This window comes from Rattus norvegicus, chromosome 15 (genome assembly GCF_036323735.1).
Source record: "Rattus norvegicus strain BN/NHsdMcwi chromosome 15, GRCr8, whole genome shotgun sequence".
Taxonomy (NCBI): domain Eukaryota; kingdom Metazoa; phylum Chordata; class Mammalia; order Rodentia; family Muridae; genus Rattus; species Rattus norvegicus.
In genome coordinates this window covers 60838354-60860344 of record NC_086033.1, presented here as the reverse complement: position 1 = coordinate 60860344, position 21991 = coordinate 60838354, and the positions used below count along the sequence as shown (strand labels likewise).

The window sequence follows — 21991 nt, the reverse complement described above, 5'->3', positions numbered from 1 at the left end:
ACACACACACACACACACACATACTATCAAAAAGAAAAACAAAACCAAAATAAACCCATCAAATTTTTTTAGCTTTTTGGAATGCTCAAGTCACAAAACCTTGCAAAAAGCCAATTCAAAGACTGAAGTGAATATCTGTTGATTTTTTAGATTTAATACTTAGCGTATGCACACATATCAGGTTGCCTGGCTGACCTGTCATAGAATATGGAAGCACCAGTTATCCATATAAACCATACAGTCAGGAAGACATGGGAGTTGACCGCACCTCTAAGTGTTTGACAATGTTGACAACTTCTCTGGTAGAATAAGGATAGTTGATAATCCCTTGGTCAGCCAAGTTCCTCAGCTCTCCAAAGGCTGCCACAAGCTTCTCAAGGACAGGCACAGGCACATTTGGGCCATACTGTTTGAGCATCTCAAGCTCTGAATGGGGCTTGGGGTTGTCAATGGCATGACAGCTAAAAATGTCACCTGCAGAAAAGAAGAAGAATCCCATTCAGTGAGCAGCCAACCCTCTGTAAGGCTGCAGCGCAAATTGCAGTCGTGGTTTGAAGAGCCTGTAGTTCCTCAGCAAATCCCAGAAAGCCCATCGAATACAAAGAAGGAAGAAATGCCTGAACCAGAAGAAACTAGTCAACGTACAGTTTGTTCTGCACGAGTTCATTTCTATTAAAAGGTATGTGACACCTGAATGCATGCTTCCCGAGGGATATTAAAATATACAGAGCCCTGGCAAAGCAGCGGAATGGCTCAGTCTAGAGCAGCAGCAACGAGGCCTTACTTTGCTTTAGGAAGCATTTGGATACACAGCTACTTTGTGTGTGCATGTGTAAGAATGCCTGTGTAGCCCCCAGCTCTGAAAAAAAGAACCAAAAAAAAAAAAAAAAGAATGCCTGTGTATATTTAAAGCAATAAAGCAGAGTATCACGGCTTCAAGCTTCATCTCACAGACTGACCTTTTCAAATACAAACATGTAGGACAGCTCTAGTATTTTTGTTGAAAATTAAACTTATCCTGAATGTAAAAGGTACTTGGTCCCTCTATCATGCAGTCACCAAATAATTATTAAACATCTTTCAGATACCATATATTACCTCAGTACAGCTCTAGGTTAATGTGTGTATGTATGTGTGTGTGTGTGTGTGTGTGTGTATATATATATATATATATATATATATATATATATATATATATTACTCCAGCCTTGCTCTGGAGCATTCTCACGAACACATCTGTAACAGCAGCAGGAATGCAGAAATCTAAAGTAAAAACGACCTAAATAGCGTAAGTGAGCCTACAGTATACATCTGTCCCTTTTGGAATGTACAGACTACATCCCCATTTCCATGAATTCTTGTTTCAATTGCTATTCTGAGGACTCTTTTTATTTCAGCATGCTAGTATGACTGATATTTCTCTACTCTACTCTATTGTGTGCATCCAGAAGAATTTCTTTATCTAGTCCCCCTTGGAGGGACAGTAGTTGTTTTCATTCTAGTTACTATACAATGTTGTACTGATTATCCTTGTTCTTAGATGGCTATTCAGGTAAAGTCCTGGAACGAATCCTGTGTGAACTGCCAGGTCAAGATCCTAACAGGAACACAGGCTTGCTCTGTATGTGTGTGAGATTTCAGAGCAGAGGAATCCTCCCTCGTGAATGAGGATGATGATGATGATGATGATGATGATGATGATGATGATGATAGTGAAGATGATGATGATAGTGAGGATGAGGAAGATGAGGATGAGGATGAGGGTGAGGATGATGATGATGAGGAGGTAGATGAGGGGATGAGGAGGGTGGGGATGAGGAGGGTGGGGATGATGATAATGAGGATGATGATGATGAGGAGGAGGATCAGGAGGGTGAGGATGATGATGATGAGGAGGAGGAGGTAGATGAGGAGGATGAGGAGGGTGGGGATGATGATGATAGTGAGGATGAGGATGATGATGGGGGATGAGGAGGGTGGGGATGAGGAGGGTGATGATGAGGAGGGTGGGGATGATAATGAGGATGGGGATGAGGGGGATGAGGAGGATGAGGATGAGGGTGAGGATGATGATGATGAGGAGGTAGATGAGGAGGATGAGGGGATGATGATGATGAGGAGGAGGAGGTAGATGAGGAGGATGAGGAGGGTGGGGATGATAATGAGGAGGATGAGGATGGGGGTGAGGGGATGAGGAGGAGGAGGAGGAAGATGAGGATGAGGAGGAGGAAGAGGAGGGGAGAGGAGGAGGGTGAGAAGGAGGTTGAGGAGGAAGAGGAGGAGGGTGAGAGGAGGAGGAGGAGGATGCATCCTCAGGGGCCTCTCTACTCAGTATGACTCAGTCTCTTCACGGCTGGCCTTGGTCCTTTCAGTTAGAGGAGGTGGTAGAAGCAGACACTGGTGGCCATTCATCATGTATCACTAAACAGCAAAGTACAGTACACCTGCTTAAGAAGGAAGGGGGCTAAGCCAGACTTGGACACACAGCTCAGCTCACCACTCATTAGCTAAGTGATCTCAGAAAAATAACTCCCGTGATTAGTAAAGCTCCCTGCCCCCATGTGGCTAGGACAGAGACAGCGCATGGTGAGCAGCAGCGGACAGCACAGCACTGTGGTTGAAACTATTGATGCTGTCATCACAGCCCTTGCTTTACCTAAAGTGCCAAAGAAGTCATTGCCCAAGAAAGGGAAGCCAGGCCTGTTGGCCAGAACCACCATCCTAAAGTCAGGATGGACCACGATAGCATTCTCTCTCCCATCCACACTAGCTGCATCTGAAAAACAAAATGGGTACTTAGTGAAATTCTGCTCAAATCAGGTGTTCCCAATTCAAACATCATCCATGAGGCTGTGGTAGGACATAGAAGCAACAAGGTTCAGTGGCCCTGCTTCAATCTGGAAACCAGGGGAAAAAGCTGTTTAAAAGTCACACTGGAGTTTGAAAGCTGTTATATTCCTCTATCAAGCTAGTCTTCCAAATCACAGGAGAGCACACAGAGGCCAGGCCCAGCCAGCGCTTGACCACAGCTTTGTCCCCACAGCCCCTTCTCCTTTCTTGGTGCACTGGTCTTTGTAGTGCCGTAAGCTTCAGAGCACAGGAGCAGGCTGAGCTCTGCTCTCTGAGTCAGAGGGGTTCTGTCAAGGGACGATACTCAGGCTAAGGCAAATTCTCATTTTTCATAAACTGTGAAGGAGAAATGTTAAAATGCTGTACTGGTGCTAAGTAGGGTCTGGAGTAGGGACCGTGCACCGACAGCATTAGATCAAAGAGGACCGCCTCTGTGATGCTGAGCTTTCTAGCGGAGCCCTCTTTAAGTGTGCCCTTCAAATATGGAAGATTTTACGGTGCTGGCTGTGTATTTTCTTTTTTTCGGAGCTGGGGACCGAACCCAGGACCTTGAGCTTGCTAGGCAAGCTCTCTACCACTGAGCTAAATCCCCAACCCTGGCTGTGTATTTTCTATGGCTAGTTATGAATTTTCAAGTCTTTCAAGAGACAAAAAAATCCCTGAAATCTTGCCCTGTATTTGGCAAACTTCGATTGTCTTACAGTTATATATACTTGTGCTGGCTAGGTTTTGTTCTGTTTTGTTTGTTTGTTTGTTTGTTTGTTTGTTTGCTTGTTTGCTTAGCTCATGGTGGTTCACCTGGGAAGAGGGCACTCTACTGAGAACATGCCCCTGTAAGAGTGCCTGTAGAAAAGTCTATGAGTCATTTTCTGTGTTAGTGACTGATATGAGAGGACCCAGACCACTGTGGTTAATGCTACCCCTGTGTGTGTGTGTGTGTGTGTGTGTGTGTGTGTGTGTGTGTGTGTGTGTGTGTGTGTATGGGTTCCTGGGTGCATAAAAGAGCACACTGAGAATGCTACCAGGCACGAGCCAGTAAGCCACGCCCCCCATGATCCTTCAGCTCCTGGCTCCAGGGTCCTGCTTGAGGTCCTGCCCTGACTTCAGCGATGGACTGTGACCTGAGAGTTGTAGGCTGTAAACTATGAGATGAAATAAACCTTTCTTCTCCAAAGCTGCTTGTGATCACACTGCCTTATGACAATAGGAATTCAAACGAAGACAACACCGATGAGATTAATTTATCTCCATTTTTTTCCAGCAATAACTGGAAGAAGAATGTGTGTTTGGGTAGGAAGAAAAGCAAACCTAAGGCAGAGAATAACCCCTTCCTGAGTGAGATATACATATATGCACAAATGTACACACACACACACACACACACACACACACACACACACACACACCCCAAAGCACCCAGTGATCTTTAAAATGTGTCTAGCCTTTTGCCTGCATGTGTGCGCCCACTTGTGTGCCTGGTGCCAGCGGAGGCCAGAGGACAGCACTGGATTGCCTGGAGTCACAGATATGAGGGAACATGGGGTGCTGGGAATGGATCCTTGGTGCTTTGGAAGAGCAACGAGTACTCTTAACCACTGAGCCTTCTCTCCAGCCCACATTGATGATTTTTAAATATACGTAGTCAATAATGTAAATTTTGTGAGCAAAAGAAATGCACCAGTGTTTTTTACAAATTTCCATATAGCAATTCAATAATAGAATAACACACAAATATATGGAAACTTAGTATAAAGGTTCAAGGTTGACATTTTCAGAATAGAACAAGGCTGATTTGTCTCACTTCTCCTACCGAAATTGTCAAAGACTGATTATGGAGAAGGGAAAGTAGGGGCTGTGGACGATGTGCAGTGACAGAGCAGTGATTCCACGACTGAAGCTCCCATTGTACTCAGCACCACCCGAAGCAGACGACAAAGCATACAGAGATGCAAACCAACCCGTGGCGGGGAAAACACTCCTTTCCAGTACTCACCTGCAACAATGCGTCTCCCATCTGCTAGAATCATTTCTCCGTTTTCTACCAGAGTTTTCAAAATACAGGTGACATTTGTTGGGGCTTTGTCTGCCTCATCTACTACTAGAATATGACCCAACTTTACTGCTTTAACCTTTGAAGAGAGAAAATTGATCATAATCAAGAGGAGAACTGAAGTGAGCACTACTGAAAGAAAGCTCATCACTCACTGCTTTGGGCCTGTCAGAGCTGTTGTTACGGGGATGGGGACGGGGACACCACCGCAGTCAGCAACAGAAGCATCCGTTACAAAACACAGCAGCAGCTTCGCATGTTCCTCTGTTAGATGCATTCCCACCAACCCCTCACACCCTAGAGTGGGGGCACTTAGGGCATATAAGAAGTAGATGAAGGGCCACAGAGCTGGGAGGAGTCTGACGTAACAGTCACTGTGTGCTTTCATGGATCTTCAAATACTGTCACAGTCTAATAGATCGGAGGATGTGGGTATTCAAGGCAAAGACAATCAATGAATGGTCAAACAGCATTTGCAGAGGAGTGAACAAGGAGAACCTATGTTGTCTCTAAGAGAGTAACTGTAAAAAGGGATTGGGTTTCTTCTGCTAAGGAATGAGTTGCCAGAGCAGGAAATGAGCACTTGACCTCACCAAGTAACGGGGCACAGCTACGCATGTGAATCTGACATTATGGAAATGGAGCACTGGGCCAGTCTGCAGGACACTGAACTCGGCAGAATACACAAAATAGACTTCTGGGAAACTGAAGCAGGTATGGAAAGCACAGGTAAAGTATTATGTTAGACTGATCTTGGAGAAAGGTGTAGTCTACAGGTGTTTGCAGAGGAAGGAGAGACACAGGCAAGCTCGTGAGGTCTTCAGTGACCACATGGAGAGGGCCACGAGAGGGAAGATGGGAGTTGTGGACCTGACCTACCTTGCCATATATCTCCTTGAGCTTTTTAGGGAGTAGACAGGAGATATTCTATGCACTTCAACATAACCCTAAGATTTCTTTCTAAATAGACACCAATAACCTATAACACGGTAGACCATATCATAAAAGGCCCCGACTTTTATTTTGTTCTTTTGAGACAGGGTTTCTCTGTGTAGCCCTGGCTGTCCAGGAACTTACTCTGTAGCCCAGGCTGGCCTTGAACTCAGCAGTCCACCTGCCTCTGCCTCCTGAGTGCTGGGATTGAAGATGTGTGCCACCATTGCCTTAAGTTGCTTCCTTTTATCACAAAATTTCATACAGTAGTCTCAAAGACTTGATAAGAATTTTTTTTAATTTAGAATAAATTTAAAAAGAAAAAAGAACAACATCTGGCTCCTCCCCAACACATCTCTTTTCAGAAAGGAGTTGGACTCAACCTTGGAGACCCCTGGCACAGATCTCTAAGTCTCCAGCCTTAGAGCCTGGCCAACAGTAGCCCCATGATTCCCAAAATACTGAGTCAATGCTTTGCTAGTTTAGAACAACAGCAGACTTAAAACAATCTCAGAAAATAAGCAGAGATCAGTGTCAGTCCCTGACTCCTGCACTTGGGAGAGAAAGTGCAGTAAAAGAATATGCTACTTTCTCAATAATATCATTTTGATAAAAACAGGCATCTAAAATGATACATGCATGTACTCCAATGAGATAGATATGCACATCTAAAACAATATACACATGTGCTCCAATCAGACAATTACCCATCTGTAGGCTGAGATACAGGTTCAAGCAAAACACACTTTAAAATATTGTTATCATTGGCTTACTGACCAGAGGTGAGTCTTCATACACAATCAGTCCATCTTTAACCGAGGGCTGAAGAGTCAGAGACTGCACTGTGGTGTCCCTAAAATCAAACCAAACATTTCAGTCAGTAAGGAAATAAACCAGTGTTTGGGCATGAATAAATAAATCAATGAGTAAATCTTTGAATTTGTCCATCATCTTGATTTTCCCAAGACAAATGACATAATGAATAGAAGTGCAGCCAACAACAGGATTCTGTTGACAATATAAGTCTAAGTTTATAAATTAATACAGTGGCCAAATCAGTTCCCTTTCCTCCAGTAACCTTATTTGTAGTAATTCCACTACTCAAAATGATTTCCTGAGGATGAATAGACTATTTAAAAATCTGTTTAGACCACCACATATTACAAAGAATGCATGTTATACTCTTTAAACATCCTGATGACAAGTTTGCCATCCTGGCCATCAGGTGAACAAGCACATCCCATGTCATCGGGGCAAAGGTCAGACTGTAATGGTACTTAAAGAACACAATTACTTCATAGGATTTTGAAGATGTGGAGACGAAATCCAAGGCCTGAACCACACTGTTCTTTATTTGAAACTACTCAAGGCTGGGTGTTGAAAAGTGTCAGCACTGAGATATCTATGCTCACAGCCTCTTTTCTGATGAGCTGTGAAGTTACCATTACCTGTGGATGCTTTTTGCCAAACCTGTGTGCAGTGTTGCAAGCTGTTTCATGCCTTTACTTTCTGTATGCATTGTATTTAAAAATGAAAAAAGTGGAAGTCCCACACCCGTGGATCCCGGCCCGCAGCAGCTCTCTGCTCCCAGGCCCTGTGGGAGAGAGACCTCACCGCCTGATCAGGTGGGCACTCCTGAGGCTGCAGAGCGGAGGAGACCACCAACACTGCCCACCCCTGCCCACATCCCTGGCCCAAGAGGCAACTGTGTAGGGCCTCTGGGTTCCCGTGGGGGAGGGCCCAGGAGCGGCGGGATCCCTGCGCCTGGGACACCGCCGGAACCTGAAGGAAGCAGACCGGATGGACAGTTCTCTGCACCCAGGTCCTGTGGGAGGGAGAGCTAAACCTTCAGAGAGGCGGACACGCCTGGGAAACCAGAAGAGACTGCACTCTGTGCACGTCCAGACGCCAGAGGAAAACACCAAACGCCATCTGGAACCCTGGTGCACGGAGGCTCCCGGAAAGAGCGGCGCAGATCTTCCCGGTTGCTGCCGCCGCGGAGAGGACTTGGGCAGTACCCCACGAGCAAACTTGAGCCTTGGAAACGCAGGTAGGACCAACTTTTCCCCTGCAAGAAACCTGCCTGGTGAACTCAGGACACACAGAGGCAAAATTCCTCTAGGACCGGGCACTTCCTGTGTTTACCGGAAGTCCCACACCCGCGGATCCCGGCCCGCAGCAGCTCTCTGCTCCCAAACCCCGTGGGAGAGAGACCTCACCGCCTGATCAGGTGGGCACTCCTGAGGCTGCGGAGCGGAGGAGACCACCGACACTGCCCACCCCTGCCCACATCCCTGGCCCAAGAGGCAACTGTATAAGGCCTCTGGGTTCCCGTAGGGGAGGGCCCAGGAGCGGCAGGATCCCTGCGCCTGAGACACCGCCGGAACCTGAAGGAAACAGACCGGATAAACAGTTCTCTGCACCCAAATCCCGTGGGAGGGAGAGCTAAACCTTCAGAGAGGCGGACACACCTGGGAAACCAGAAGAGACTGCACTCTGTGCACATCCAGATGCCAGAGGAAAACACCAAACGCCATCTGGAACCCTGGTGCACGGAGGCTCCCGGAAAGAGCGGCGCAGATCTTCCCGGTTGCTGCCTCCGCGGAGAGGACTTAGGCAGTACCCCACGAGCAAACTTGAGCCTTGGAACCGCAGGTAGGACCAACTTTTCCCCTGCAAGAAACCTGCCTGGTGAACTCAGGACACACAGAGGCAAAATTCCTCTAGGACCGGGCACTTCCTGTGTTTACCGGAAGTCCCACACCCGCGGATCCCGGCCCGCAGCAGCTCTCTGCTCCCAGACCCCGTGGGAGAGAGACCTCACCGCCTGATCGGGTGGGCACTCCTGAGGCTGCGGAGCGGAGGAGACCACCAACACTGCCCACCCCTGCCCACATCCCTGGCCCAAGAGGCAACTGTGTAGGGCCTCTGGGTTCCCGTGGGGGAGGGCCCAGGAGCGGCAGGATCCCTGCGCCTGAGACACCGCCAGAACCTGAAGGAGACAGACCGGATAGACAGTTCTCTGCACCCAGGTCCCGTGGGAGGGAGAGCTAAACCTTCAGAGAGGCGGACACGCCTGGGAAACCAGAAGAGACTGCACTCTGTGCACATCCAGACGCCAGAGGAAAACACCAAACGCCATCTGGAACCCTGGTGCACGGAGGCTCCCGGAAAGAGCGGCGCAGATCTTCCCGGTTGCTGCCGCCGCGGAGAGGACTTAGGCAGTACCCCACGAGCAAACTTGAGCCTTGGAACCACAGGTAGGACCAACTTTTCCCCTGCAAGAAACCTGCCTGGTGAACTCAAGACACAGGCCCACAGGAACAGCTGAAGACCTGTAGAGAGGAAAAACTACACGCCCGAAAGCAGAACACTCTGTCCCCATAACTGGCTGAAAGAAAACAGGAAAACAGGTCTACAGCACTCCTGACACACAGGCTTATAGGACAGTCTAGCCACGGTCAGAAATAGCAGAACAAAGTAACACTAGAGATAATCTGATGGCGAGAGGCAAGCGCAGGAACCCAAGCAACAGAAACCAAGACTACATGGCATCATCGGAGCCCAATTCTCCCACCAAAGCAAACACTGAATATCCAAACACACCAGAAAAGCAAGATCTAGTTTCAAAATCATATTTGATCATGATGCTGGAGGACTTCAAGAAAGACATAAAGAACTCCCTTAGAGAACAAGTAGAAGCCTACAGAGAGGAATCGCAAAAATCCCTGAAAGAATTCCAGGAAATCATAAACAAGTAGAAGCCCATAGAGAGGAGTCACAAAAATCCCTGAAAGAATTCCAGGAAAACACAATCAAACAGTTGAAGGAATTAAAAATGGAAATAGAAGCAATCAAGAAAGAACACATGGAAACAACCCTGGATATAGAAAACCAAAAGGAGAGACAAGGAGCCGTAGATACAAGCTTCACCAACAGAATACAAGAGATGGAAGAGAGAATCTCGGGAGCAGAAGATTCCATAGAAATCATTGACTCAACTGTCAAAGATAATGTAAAGCGGAAAAAGCTACTGGTCCAAAACATACAGGAAATCCAGGACTCAATGAGAAGATCAAACCTAAGGATAATAGGTATAGAAGAGAGTGAAGACTCCCAGCTCAAAGGACCAGTAAATATCTTCAACAAAATCATAGAAGAAAACTTCCCTAACCTAAAAAAAGAGATACCCATAGGCATACAAGAAGCCTACAGAACTCCAAATAGATTGGACCAGAAAAGAAACACCTCCCGTCACATAATTGTCAAAACACCAAACGCACAAAATAAAGAAAGAATATTAAAAGCAGTAAGGGAAAAAGGTCAAGTAACATATAAAGGCAGACCTATCAGAATCACACCAGACTTTTCGCCAGAAACTATGAAGGCCAGAAGATCCTGGACAGATGTCATACAGACCCTAAGAGAACACAAATGCCAGCCAGGTTACTGTATCCTGCAAAACTCTCAATTAACATAGATGGAGAAACCAAGATATTCCATGACAAAACCAAATTTACACAATATCTTTCTACAAATCCAGCACTACAAAGGATAATAAAGGGTAAAGCCCAACATAAGGAGGCAAGCTATACCCTAGAAGAAGCAAGAAACTAATCGTCTTGGCAACAAAACAAGGAGAATGAAAGCACACAAACATAACCTCACATCCAAATATGAATATAACAGGAAGCAATAATCACTATTCCTTAATATCTCTCAATATCAATGGCCTCAACTCCCCAATAAAAAGACATAGATTAACAAACTGGATACGCAATGAGGACCCTGCATTCTGCTGCCTACAGGAAACACACCTCAGAGACAAAGACAGACACTACCTCAGAGTGAAAGGCTGGAAAACAACTTTCCAAGCAAATGGTCAGAAGAAGCAAGCTGGAGTAGCCATTCTAATATCAAATAAAATCAATTTTCAATTAAAAGTCATCAAAAAAGATAAGGAAGGACACTTCATATTCATCAAAGGAAAAATCCACCAAGATGAACTCTCAATCCTCATCTTCGGTTGGTTTATATACAAGTGTGCAATTTCTAGGCTTGAAAGTAAAATGATGCTATCTGGTGCTGGATAGAGGAGCCTTATTTTTTATTATGGCAGCTTGCTATTTTTGTAATATGGTGATTTGGTTGAACACATTAAAGTACAGTAGTAACTGATCTCCCCCTCTTCCTGGATGAGTGACGAGATGATTAAATGTTGATGTCAGCATCCATGAGCATATTCAGATGAGCTTCTGCTTCTGTTGAAAAGGATGCTGTGTTTGATTGTGGTCCGAAGCTTTGAAGCACTACTTGGCATCTCCTTCCTTGGAGGTCTCACTGTTTAAACATAACAGATTTGATAGCTTGTTGGTAAGGTGAGGTCCAGCTTGTCTCCACTAGGTCATCTTCATGTGAATCCGGTGGTTATACGGTTTTGTTCTAGGGATATTTCATTTTTTTAATAACGGTTTTAGCTGACATTCATGGAGAGAATGAATCCTTAGAAGTGTGCCACTAGTGAAAGGAAATCCTGTCTAGAATATGTTTCTTTACAAAGCTGTGTCACACCATCCTTTGGGCCCTCTGCTGGAAAAGTAGAATCAAGTCTCAAATAATGCCTTTTAAATTGTATCCTCTAGTATTATAGATGTAGGACAGTACTGTATCATACCTCTGTGGATGTAAAATAGCTTGTACCTGCTTTATGATACGTAGTAGTGACCGTGCTTTATCAGAGCTGTTTTTAATGATGTTGCTCAGAATGTTTTCTTTCCAGATGATGATTGAGAAGCTAATTTAAAAAAAAAAATGGTGCCAGGTACCACAAGAGTAACAGAACTGTGCTGTTTTCTCGGGTTTTGTTTTTTTACTTTTTTTTTTTTAATGGAGTGTGCTGGATGTCTCTACAGTTTTGTTCAGATGACTGCAGAACCTGGAAAAGCTGTTGCTGCTGTTGATGCATAACACACTGCTATTATTGGTCTTTTTATATAAATATAAATATATATATACAGATATATAATTTGAATTTTTTGAAACTTTACCTGTGCTGTCAACTTTCGAAAAAAGTATCCCCGTTTACTGTGTTGAGTTGGCACTGTACAGAAATTAACAGCCATATTGGTCTAGAAATGTTGAACTTAAGTTTTTTCCATTTGTACAGGGGTAACACACTGTATTAAATATGTAAGGTCTTATATACGTGGGTTTGATTACAAAAACTAATAAAGTATTCTCTAAATAAAAAAAAAATGAAAAAAGTGCTATGGCCAACCTAATCATGCTCCACAATGGAAATGGCATGGAATAAATTATACTCATCATCTCTCAAAGTACAAATTACCTTTCCAAAAACCCTGCCATGTAGTCAAAGCAAACAACGAAGCCCCAGAGGCATAGCCTTGAGCACCTATGTGTAAGACACTGCCTGAACTCAGACTCTGTACTCTACTGCAAACTTAAAAATTTGCAACATGCCCCTCGGAGGTAGGGTATGGTCTAAACGATCTTGAAGTCTGCCTTACAAAGGACTGTGATGTCAGGAAGGTACCCTTGGGGGTGAGTAGTCACAGCACTCCCATGTGATGATTATGTCCATCTTTTATTCCAGATGAACTGAATTTAGATTTCCTATTGCATTTGGTAACTCTCCATCACAGTCTTCACATACCAGGGCTAGAACAGATACATGGGTGATATACCCATGCATCTTCACTGTTTCCACACTTCCTGTCTCATTTATACTTTGTTAGAAAGAATTCTTTAATTTGACAGGGAATGGATTTCTTGAGTTAATCCCCTGGGTCTGCCTGATCACTATCCTGACCCTCTTCCAAGCTTCCACGACCATGGCCTTGTGGGATGATGGTTTGTCCCCAGGCTTGATTGTTTCCTCCACTTCACCAAAGAATCATTGTTTTGTATTTACTAAAAACCAAATTAAATGTTCCACTAAATGTAAAGAACTGTGTAAATACATTCTGGCAATTTATTTGTGCTTTTCAACATGGGTGTGTGTGTGTGTGAGAGAGAGAGAGAGAGACACACACACACAGACACAGACAGACAGACACACACACACACACACACACACGCACACACATTAGGGTACGTTGTTATATATATCCATTTCTGTATTCTCAGGTCTAATACATTCACTGTCAGTCATATTTCATACTACCTTTGATGACAAGTCAGTTTTGAGTTTTGAGTAAACTAAGAACAAAGTTTTATTAGCTGACTTAGATCCACTATTAATATTCTAGCAGTAGAGGAGAGGGTGGGAGGGGAAAGGAAAAATACTTATTCACACAGATTTTTATAGCAACATAATGGAACCCTCACCTCAGCTCTCACATCTTTTAAGGGCAACAATTTGACACCTTGCAGCCCCAGAAAGGAACACGAAACTCTCTGTCACGTCAGTGGGAAGGGAAGTGCTGCACAGTGCCTGGGGCTCAGTCAACTGAAGGTCAGTTCCAATTTTAAAAAGGCCAATGAAACTGCCCTACAACATCTGAAGTCTGATAGTATGCAGCTTGTCAAATTAGATTTCATTAAAGGTTTGGTGCTCGAAGTAAGAACACACGGTTGTGGGTTTTTGCTTTGTTGTTCCGTTGTCGTTGCCCTCCAAAGGTGACCGCGATGGAGATAAAGGCATTTATAAGTGGGAAACATGACTCTTGGTGAACTGGCTAGAGAAAAAAGAAGGCTGTCTCAGGATGAAGTCAGCGTCTGTCTGCCCTCTTGGGCTATGGCACTTTCATGTGGAGCGGCAAAGGGAAGGACATGCTAGTGAGTGTGTTCAATGGGAGTGACCCTCGGTACCTGGATCTGGGGCAGTTATGTGCTGATGCCTTCTGTTTGCTGGGACAGTGGATGGCACAACTGCTCTGTACGGTACCTGACACAGTGAGAGAAAGGCTGGATTTCTATGACATCTTAGAAACTCCAAGTCAGTAAGTAACAAGGCACTTACTGTGGCCACAGACAGCACAGGACATAGATTCCTAACGACACAGTGATGTTTTTCTTCCAGAGTATTAGATTTAAATCATTGCCCCACATTTATGAGCATCTTGAGTCAAATATATTAACTCTGCACATACAAAACAATGCCTGAAGAGAGTATGGCAATTTCAAAACTGTTTTGACTTGTTCCTTTCAAAAAACAGCTTTGAAATATTAGCTAATGATTTTAACAATGCTGGGGGAGGACAAGCTAAACCACACCCCAGCACCGGTTTCTTTGACCCAAGTTTTAACAGAGATGGCTTTCCAGTTACTGGTAATGCTTGAGTTATTAATCAACGTCCAGCTAATTGCTGGCGTTTATGTTATTACCAATTGTTCCTGCTTCTTACCAGCTTGCAAAGTACAATTTTCTGTCAAAGTTTAAGTCAGTATGTGGGTGGCATAGGGAAATGGTGTGCTTAACTCGTTTTCTTTTAAGTGTAATTTACATCCTTTTTTGAAGTCAAATTTGTTATATGCAGTAGTTTACTTAAAAATGATGCCAGATACAATAAAAATAATTAAGTTATGCACAGACCAAATCTTTGTCAAAATGAGGGGAAAAAACCGTTGTGGGTGGGTGGTGTGTTGTGGAGAGGCCGACTTCCGAGGAGGCATGGGGTAACAGGCCTGAGGAAGGGGGAGAGGTCAGGAGAGAAAACGCAGCCTGCTCTGAAATGCTGTCTGTGTGGTACATAAAACTGTTCTCTACTCCATCTGGGAGCAAAAATATTAAGGTAAAGATTTGTGAGGATGTTTTAATGAGCTTCATTTCCATAGATGCAGTTTTGTTTCCCCTTAGGCAAAACACCTGAGGGTGAAAGAAAAAGAGAAGGCATAAGAGATTCAGTAACTCAGGATATTTTCATCCTGAGTGAGGTAACCCAATCACAAAAGAACATGCATGGTATGCACTCACCGGTAAGTGGATATTAGCTTAAAAGCTCAGAATACCCAAGATACAATTTACAATCCACACGAAGCTCAGGAAGAGGGAAGAGCAGAGTGTGGATGTTTCAGTCCTTCTTAGAAGGGGAACAAAATACTCACAGGAGGAAATGCAGAGACAAAGTGGAGCAGAGACCAAAGGCCATCCAGAGACTGCGCCACCTGAGGATCCACCCACATGCAGACACCAAACCCAGTCACTACTGCTGATGCCAAGAAGCACTTGCTGACAGGAGACTGATATGGATGTCTCCTGAGAGGCTCTGCCAGAGCCTGACAAATATGGAGGCAGATGCTTGCAGCCAACCATTGGACTGAGAACAGGGTCCTCAATGGAGGAGTTAGAGAAAGGACTAAAGGAGCTGAAGGGGTTGGCGATCCCATAAGAGGAACAACAATATCAACCAACTAGACCTCCCAGAGCTCCCAGGGACTAAATCACCATCCCAAGAGTACACAGGGATGAATCTACAGCTCCAGCCACATGTGTAGCAGAGGTTGGCCTTATCTGGCATCAATGAGAGGAGAAGACCTTGGTCCTGTTAAGGCTCAATTCTCCAGTGTAGGGGAATGCCAGGGCAGGGAGGTGGGAGGGAGTGGATGAGTGGGTGGGTGGGGGAGAAACGTCATAGAAGCAGGGAGAGGGGAGATGGGATAGCAGGTTTCTGGAGGGGAATGGGAGAAGGGGATAACTTTTAAAATGTAAATTAAAAAATATCCAATAAAACAAACAAACAAACAAACAAACAAAAAAGAGCTTCAGTACCTGCTATGTCCTGAAACCAAAGCATCTACAGAACACTCCAAATGAGGTAAACATGAGAACAGAAAACAGAAGGCTCAGGAGACAAAGAACACAGATATTTGATCTATACTGTAAACAGGGGGGTGATTTAGAACTAAATGATAATTTCTATCAATAATTATTGGGGGTTGGTCTGGGGCTGCTATGTATTCAAATGCTAAATACTGGCCCTGAAGACCTGGTTGCAGTCCAGCTGAGCACACTCTCAAGTATACTGAGTGATATTGTATAAACTTTGCTTGCCTATCTTCTCGGACTGGTCAAACAAAGTGGCTGACGGCCAATTATTAGAGAGAATAGAGGTAGGTGGGGTTTCAGTTACCAGGCTGGGGTCCCAGGTAGGGACCGTGAGGAAGACAACAGAGGAGAAGGACAGAAGACAGAGAGGGCAGGAAGTCTTCGGTAGACAGGACAGATCAGGAGCATGGGCTAAGAGAAGTGTCCCCTGAGGCCAGACAGATGGACAAAGGCAGCGTGGGTAGTGAGTGAGACTCAGATTCTCAAACTGCAAGTGATTGGGAAGCACAGATGGGAAGTAGCCAATCTAGCATAAAAAGATAGATTGGGGGCAATCGCCAGTAACTGTGCAAAAGCTGATTAAATACGTTTTATTATTAAATTATTAATATCTTTATTATTAGGATTAAATAAATCAATAAGACTGACTAGATTATTGGCGGGCTGGCCAGGTCATAATTAAAACTAATAGTTATTAGACAACAACAAAAATATAAATAATATTTAGTAAATAAGTTTTTTTTAAAGACTAGGTCTCAGTATGTGGTCTTTGTTGACCTAGAAATCCCAAATCACAAGAGAAGTCCCCCAAGCCTCCCCACTCCCACATCTGAGTGCCAGGATGAAAGGTGTGGGCTGCCATGACTGGCTGAAATTAGATATTTAAGTGAAAGTTTGATATCAAGACCATTTTGTTTGTTTGTTTGTTTGTTTTTTGTGGTAGTACTTTTTTGTGTAGTCCTGACTGTCCTGGAACTCACTCTGTAGACCAGGACGGCCTCAAACTCAGAGATCTGCCTTGCTTCTGTTTTCTGAGTTCTAGTATTAAAGGCGAGCATCACCTGGCTCAATAACATACTTTATCGACTATATTCACTGACATTTTCACACAGGACTTAGCTGCTTTCTATTTACCTCCATCTCCCACCATCCTCTGCCATCCCTGTCTCCTGCCTACAGGTCTCTTTCCCAAATTCTCTGTTTGTGATCGACACATTTTAACCAGGCCATCTGTGCTGCCACAGGTTTGGAACACCCACTCTTCCTAGTAGGGTCACCAGTGGATATACAACTGCAGGTAGCGATTTCCCTCCCTCAAGCCCTTCAGCAGCCAATGGTCCATCAGGGATAGGCCCCATGAATCCCCCTGAGCCACAGCTGGCTGTGACAGGCCCAGACCTGTACAGGCCTGCGTTATCTTAAGATAAGTAGTGAAAGTGCAGTAATAATTATTAATGGAGCATGGAGGCGCTCGTGTGGAGATGAAGTCAATAAATTTAAGGATTAACCATTTACAGATACCCTGGCCTTTTACTGAATAGTAGAAGCACATAGCCTCTCCTGTGATATGCAACTTTATCTTGCTATATTGGGAAAGAAATTCCTTTGGGCTTTCAAATAGATTCAGTCCTTGTTAAGAGAAATGGAGACATCAGAATGGAGACAAAAACTAAGAATATGATTAATGCAATACAAATTTTAGAAACAGCACCAGATTACATTTGAATACATCTGACTTTGTTAGCCACTCAGACTCCTAAAGTCCAAGGCAACTCATCTCTAGGGGTAATCAACATACATCCCAAAAAATATAATAGAGAAAAAGGATGAAATTTGAGAGGAAAGCAAGGGAAGGGGGTAGGGAGGTTAAGGGGTAGAATGGGGGTAGGATGAGGGGTTGGGGGTGGGATGGGGGGTGGGGTGAAATGGGGGGTTGGGGTGGGGTGGGGGTGGGATGGGGGTTGGGGTGGGATGGGGGTTGGGGGGTGGAATGGGAGTTGGAGTGGGATGGGAGGTTGGGGGTGGAATGGGGATGCCTACAGTGCTTGAGCCTTCTCAAGGCTTAGAAAGAAAAGTCTGTTAGCAAACAAACTACTTATGATTCCTGACAGACACTGAAGAGAGCCCTGCCCTTAAATAGTCCCATAGAGGACAGTTTGCCTAGTGCCACTTGCTCCTTTCTAACAGCCTAGATGCAAAAAAGGTCCTAACAAACCAAGATGGGAGTAAGGTTCTTTTCAAAGGTCTCCAGATATGGATGTACCCACCCTCGGCTGTTGGGTAAGTGCTTGTTAGGAAGAACGGGAGCCAAACCTGTCTTCTCTTGGTGCCAAACCTCTATCATGTCTCCTTGTCCTTCTAGACTCGCACTACTCCACAAGGAATCCTTTTATTAATTGAAGCCGTGACAAGTATTTCCACAAACTCAGAAAAATTTTGCAAGTTGTTCAGCCTTTAGAAATAAAAAACTCTGCTCAAATGGTGCATAGATAATTGGATTCTTTTCGCCGAAAATTAGCTTTCTTGGTTGAGAAATTTTAAGAACTCAAAACAATTTTGCTTTTTGGCAGGCACTTCTCTTTTTTCAGACAAAAATGAAAGACACTGTCCAGTTTCTTTCTAGTCAGTGTGGAAAGGGATAGAAGGATGGGGTGAGAACAAACATTAAAAGTCGTGCATAGAGGCAACCAGGGGCCAAGACTGATAAACGTCTGTTCCTGCACAAATCGCTATCAGAAATTATAGAACATTCTGATTTACATGTGTAAGAGGAAAACTGAGCAAATTTTCATTGCATGATATTCTGTAGTCTTTCATTCAAGACATATTTACTGCATTAGTAGCAACACATATGGCTTTACTGGATGACTATGCAAACAGAACAGGTAGCAGGCTGTGGATGACTCACTTGGAAAGTGCTTGCTACGTGCTATGCAAACTTGAGGGCCTGAGTTCAATCCCACAGAATCCTCACTAAAAAGCTGGTGTGGCTCCCCTCTTCCTTGGCTGCTCAAGGGCTGCCATCATGGATGACACAGTAGCTAGCCTCACCAGGAAGTTCATGACCCAAATGGCCGTGGATGTCCCTCGCTCTGGAAAACCACTCCCTGGAACTGGAAAGCATTCCCTGCGGTATGGTTCTACACTTGCCAGTCTCAGTGACCAGGCTAAAGTCTTGTGGGGCAGAAGAGGGTATGTAAACAGGTGAGCACGGCCAGAGCTTTCCGGTTTACCCACCCACTGCTTCATGTCTGATGGTCTCTAAGGGAGACACTGCTTCTGGTGGCAGAGACAAGCTTCCACTCCAGGCCTACTGTTCATTGCTGGGCACTTCAGTGCACAGGGAGAAGGTCATGTGTGCCAGGGGCTCACAGGGCAGAGCTGCAGAGGCTCTCTGGACACATTCATATGCACTGTGCTGTGTCACGTCACATTTTATCTAAAACTGCACCATCCGAGTGCGTTTGCTCACATCTCTCGTATGGCGTCTTAAACCCCAAATGAAGAAAACGTATGGCTTAATCAGCGGTGGGTTTTGGTATGAGGATCAGCACTTTGGAGCGATCCAGGATAAGGCCAAGAAAGGGCTGCATACAGCATTTGCTGGCCTTTGTCTGATGCACCTTTGGCTGCGTCACCCTGAGACTGAGAGGTCCCCTTCCCTGGCAGTTTCTCCTAGCCTTACAGAAGGAACGTCAGCTATGAGAGACTGTTAAATGGGGCGGGGCGGGCGGGGGAGAAAGAAAACAACAACAACAACGAAACATCGTGCCAGAGTCCGCCCACAGGCAGGTACACTGTCTCATGCCTACCTACTTCAGAGAAAAGATTTTCCAAATGGAGGTCACAGAGACTGGTAGGTGTTAAGAGACACTCATAGACTCGTCGGTTAAGGCATTCTTCCAGAGTGCTGGTTGTGTGGCTACTGTGCTGACACATAGGCAGCTGACATAGTCCTATCCTTGGAGGGCTCACTTTCCAGTGGGGTAGACAGGGACAGGGACATGAACTGTGATAAGGAATGACAGGAACTCTAGCGGAGTCTGTCCTAGGTCACTGTCCCTAAATGTACTATCAATAAAAGTTGTTTTGAAAGGACACATTTTGAAACATACAAAAATAGAAGCAAAAAACCATGAGCTGAAACTGAAAAATAGTACCTTAAAATAATCTTCATTTTTATTTGTTGATAATTTAAAAAAATGTTTGCCGTCATTAAAAGTTAAAGACAGTTATTCTGGTATAAACAATATGAATGATCCACTTAGTTATTTGAGATTTAATGGTCTAGTCCTAAGTTCAGTTTAATCAACAGCTGAAGAACAGGTCACACAGACAAGTGCACAGAAGTGTCCTGAGGTGACATTCATACTTTGGTCTCCTTGCTCTGCTCTGCACTTCAAATGCTTTGGCCAAAGGTGGCACAGAGAACAGGAACAACATCTGCTTGCAAAAGAACAGGGGCAGGAAAGCATTAAGATCTCTTTCTCCAGGAAAGTATGGTGTTCTGTGGACCTGTTGCTGGGAACTGGGAGTCACCACAAGTTCTCCACAGGATAGAAAGAGATCAGCTTCAGTGACTGTGAGGCTTAAGGAGGACAGAACAGAGACTGTTTTTGTTTATTTGTTTGTTTGTTTTGTTTTGTTTTGTTTGGTCAGGAGGCTACAGCAAACCAGGACAGAGACAGAGTGGACTAATGTCTGCTGTGTCAACAGGCTGATGCTGATGGCTCTTTCCCCAAGAGGGACTGGAGGCAGACCTGTTTCCTTTATCTACTGGCTGGGACCCTTAAGCAGTCATTAGCCCAAGTTCGGTTGTTGTTCTCTTACAGGTGCATTGCATCGACTTACCCACTAAGTCTCCAGACTAGTGAAAGTGGTCAAAATGCAGAATAATCCCACTGAGGTTATAAAGTAAGTTACTACTGCTAAGCTTCCAGAGTTTAAATTCCACTTTGTCTCAATTTACTGCCTATCACATGATCATTTATTTAAATTTCTATACCACTTTCTACTTCGCTGCATGTTTCCTATAAAAACTGTCCTTCAGAAATCACTTACAAACATTCTTTTCTCTGGCTCAGCTTCAAGAGAACCCAACTTAACTGACTGTTGACTATTTGAAAGTAGCAATCGCTTTTAGATTTTCAGCAATGCTATTGTTTCTTCCTGCACAAAACATTACAGACAGACCTCAGTTTATAGGAATTCCTCATAGAGTTGTGCACTGAGCAATCCCAGGAACATGCGCCAAATCTCTTGGTTGAAATAACTTTCTATTAGGGGTTGGAGCAAATTAAGAGCACCGGCTGCTCTTCTAGAGGACTCAGGTTCAATTCCCAGCACCCACATGGCATCTCCCAACTGTCTGTAACTCCAGTTCCAGGGGGATCCGATTCCCCCACACCGACATACATGCGGGCAAAACCCCACTGCACATAAACAAACCATAAACAAGAAGTGCCTTCTGTTCATCTGTCACTGCTTTACCATCTAAGAGCACAGCTCTCACATCACATACGAGCTCCACACTTTCCAAAGCTCCACAAAAGCATGACCAGCCTGCACGAGCTGGGAGGCGGCAGGCATTCGGCACTGACATTAATTGTTCCTTGCTCCCTGTGGATGCCACAAGGAACTGGCAGCTGGGGCTGGCCGGAAAGGCACTGGGAGAAGGCAGCAGTGTAAATGGTTGGGACACTAGCAAAACGGGTCAGATAATCTGAGATTAGAAAGCTTTAATACTGAGGTCACTTGTCTTACTTTTTATAAAAAATACTAAAAGTAATAGGTTTCTTCCTCCATTGGCATACCAGTGTCAATAAAGGTGAAATAGTAATTTCGTGTGTGTGTGCATGTGCCTGATGTGGTAGTGATATCTTTAATCCCAGCACTAGGGAGGCAGAGACAGGAAGATCCCTTTGAACTTGGTGCCAGCCCAGTCTACAAGGTCTAGGCCAGTCATCTTTAAAAAAGTTTTTTTAAACATTTAATTATTTTGCTTGAGTTTTAAAAGGATGAGTTAATAAATTTAATTATTGTTTTTTAAAAATCAATTATTATTCACTTTACAACCTGACTGCTGCCCCCTCCCAGTTCCCCCTCCTCCTACGTCCCCTCCTCTGAGAGGGCAGCAGCTCCCCTGGGTATCCGCACCCTGGCACATCAGGTCTCTGAAGGGCTAGGCGCATCCTCTCTCACTGAGGCCAGACAAGCAGCCCAGCGAGGGGAGCATATCCCACAGACAGGCAACAGCTTCAGGGACAGCCCCTGCTCCAGTTGCTCAGAACGACATGAAGAGCTAGCTGCACGTCTGCTACATATGAGTGAGGAGGCCTAGGTCCAGCCCTGGTATGTTCTTTGGTTGGTGG

General features: G+C 44.7%; 1 protein-coding gene across 5 annotated transcripts in view; it reads right to left on the bottom strand.

Annotated features, from left to right (window-relative positions):
- The window catches only part of Vwa8 (von Willebrand factor A domain containing 8), a 324208-nt gene that overhangs the window by 125627 nt on the left and 176590 nt on the right, over positions 1-21991 (bottom strand). For 3 of the 5 annotated variants that reach the window (NM_001427283.1, XM_039094044.2, XM_039094045.2), the window contains 4 exons: positions 6611-6686; positions 4844-4979; positions 2657-2776; positions 269-474 (listed from right to left, as the gene is read on the bottom strand). In NM_001427283.1, coding sequence (NP_001414212.1) covers positions 269-474; positions 2657-2776; positions 4844-4979; positions 6611-6686 — 538 coding nt within the window. Of the gene's footprint in view, positions 1-268; positions 475-2656; positions 2777-4843; positions 4980-6610; positions 6687-8304; positions 8633-21991 lie in introns of those variants that run through there. The other 2 variants (XM_063274158.1, XM_063274157.1) reach the window with 2 other exon arrangements.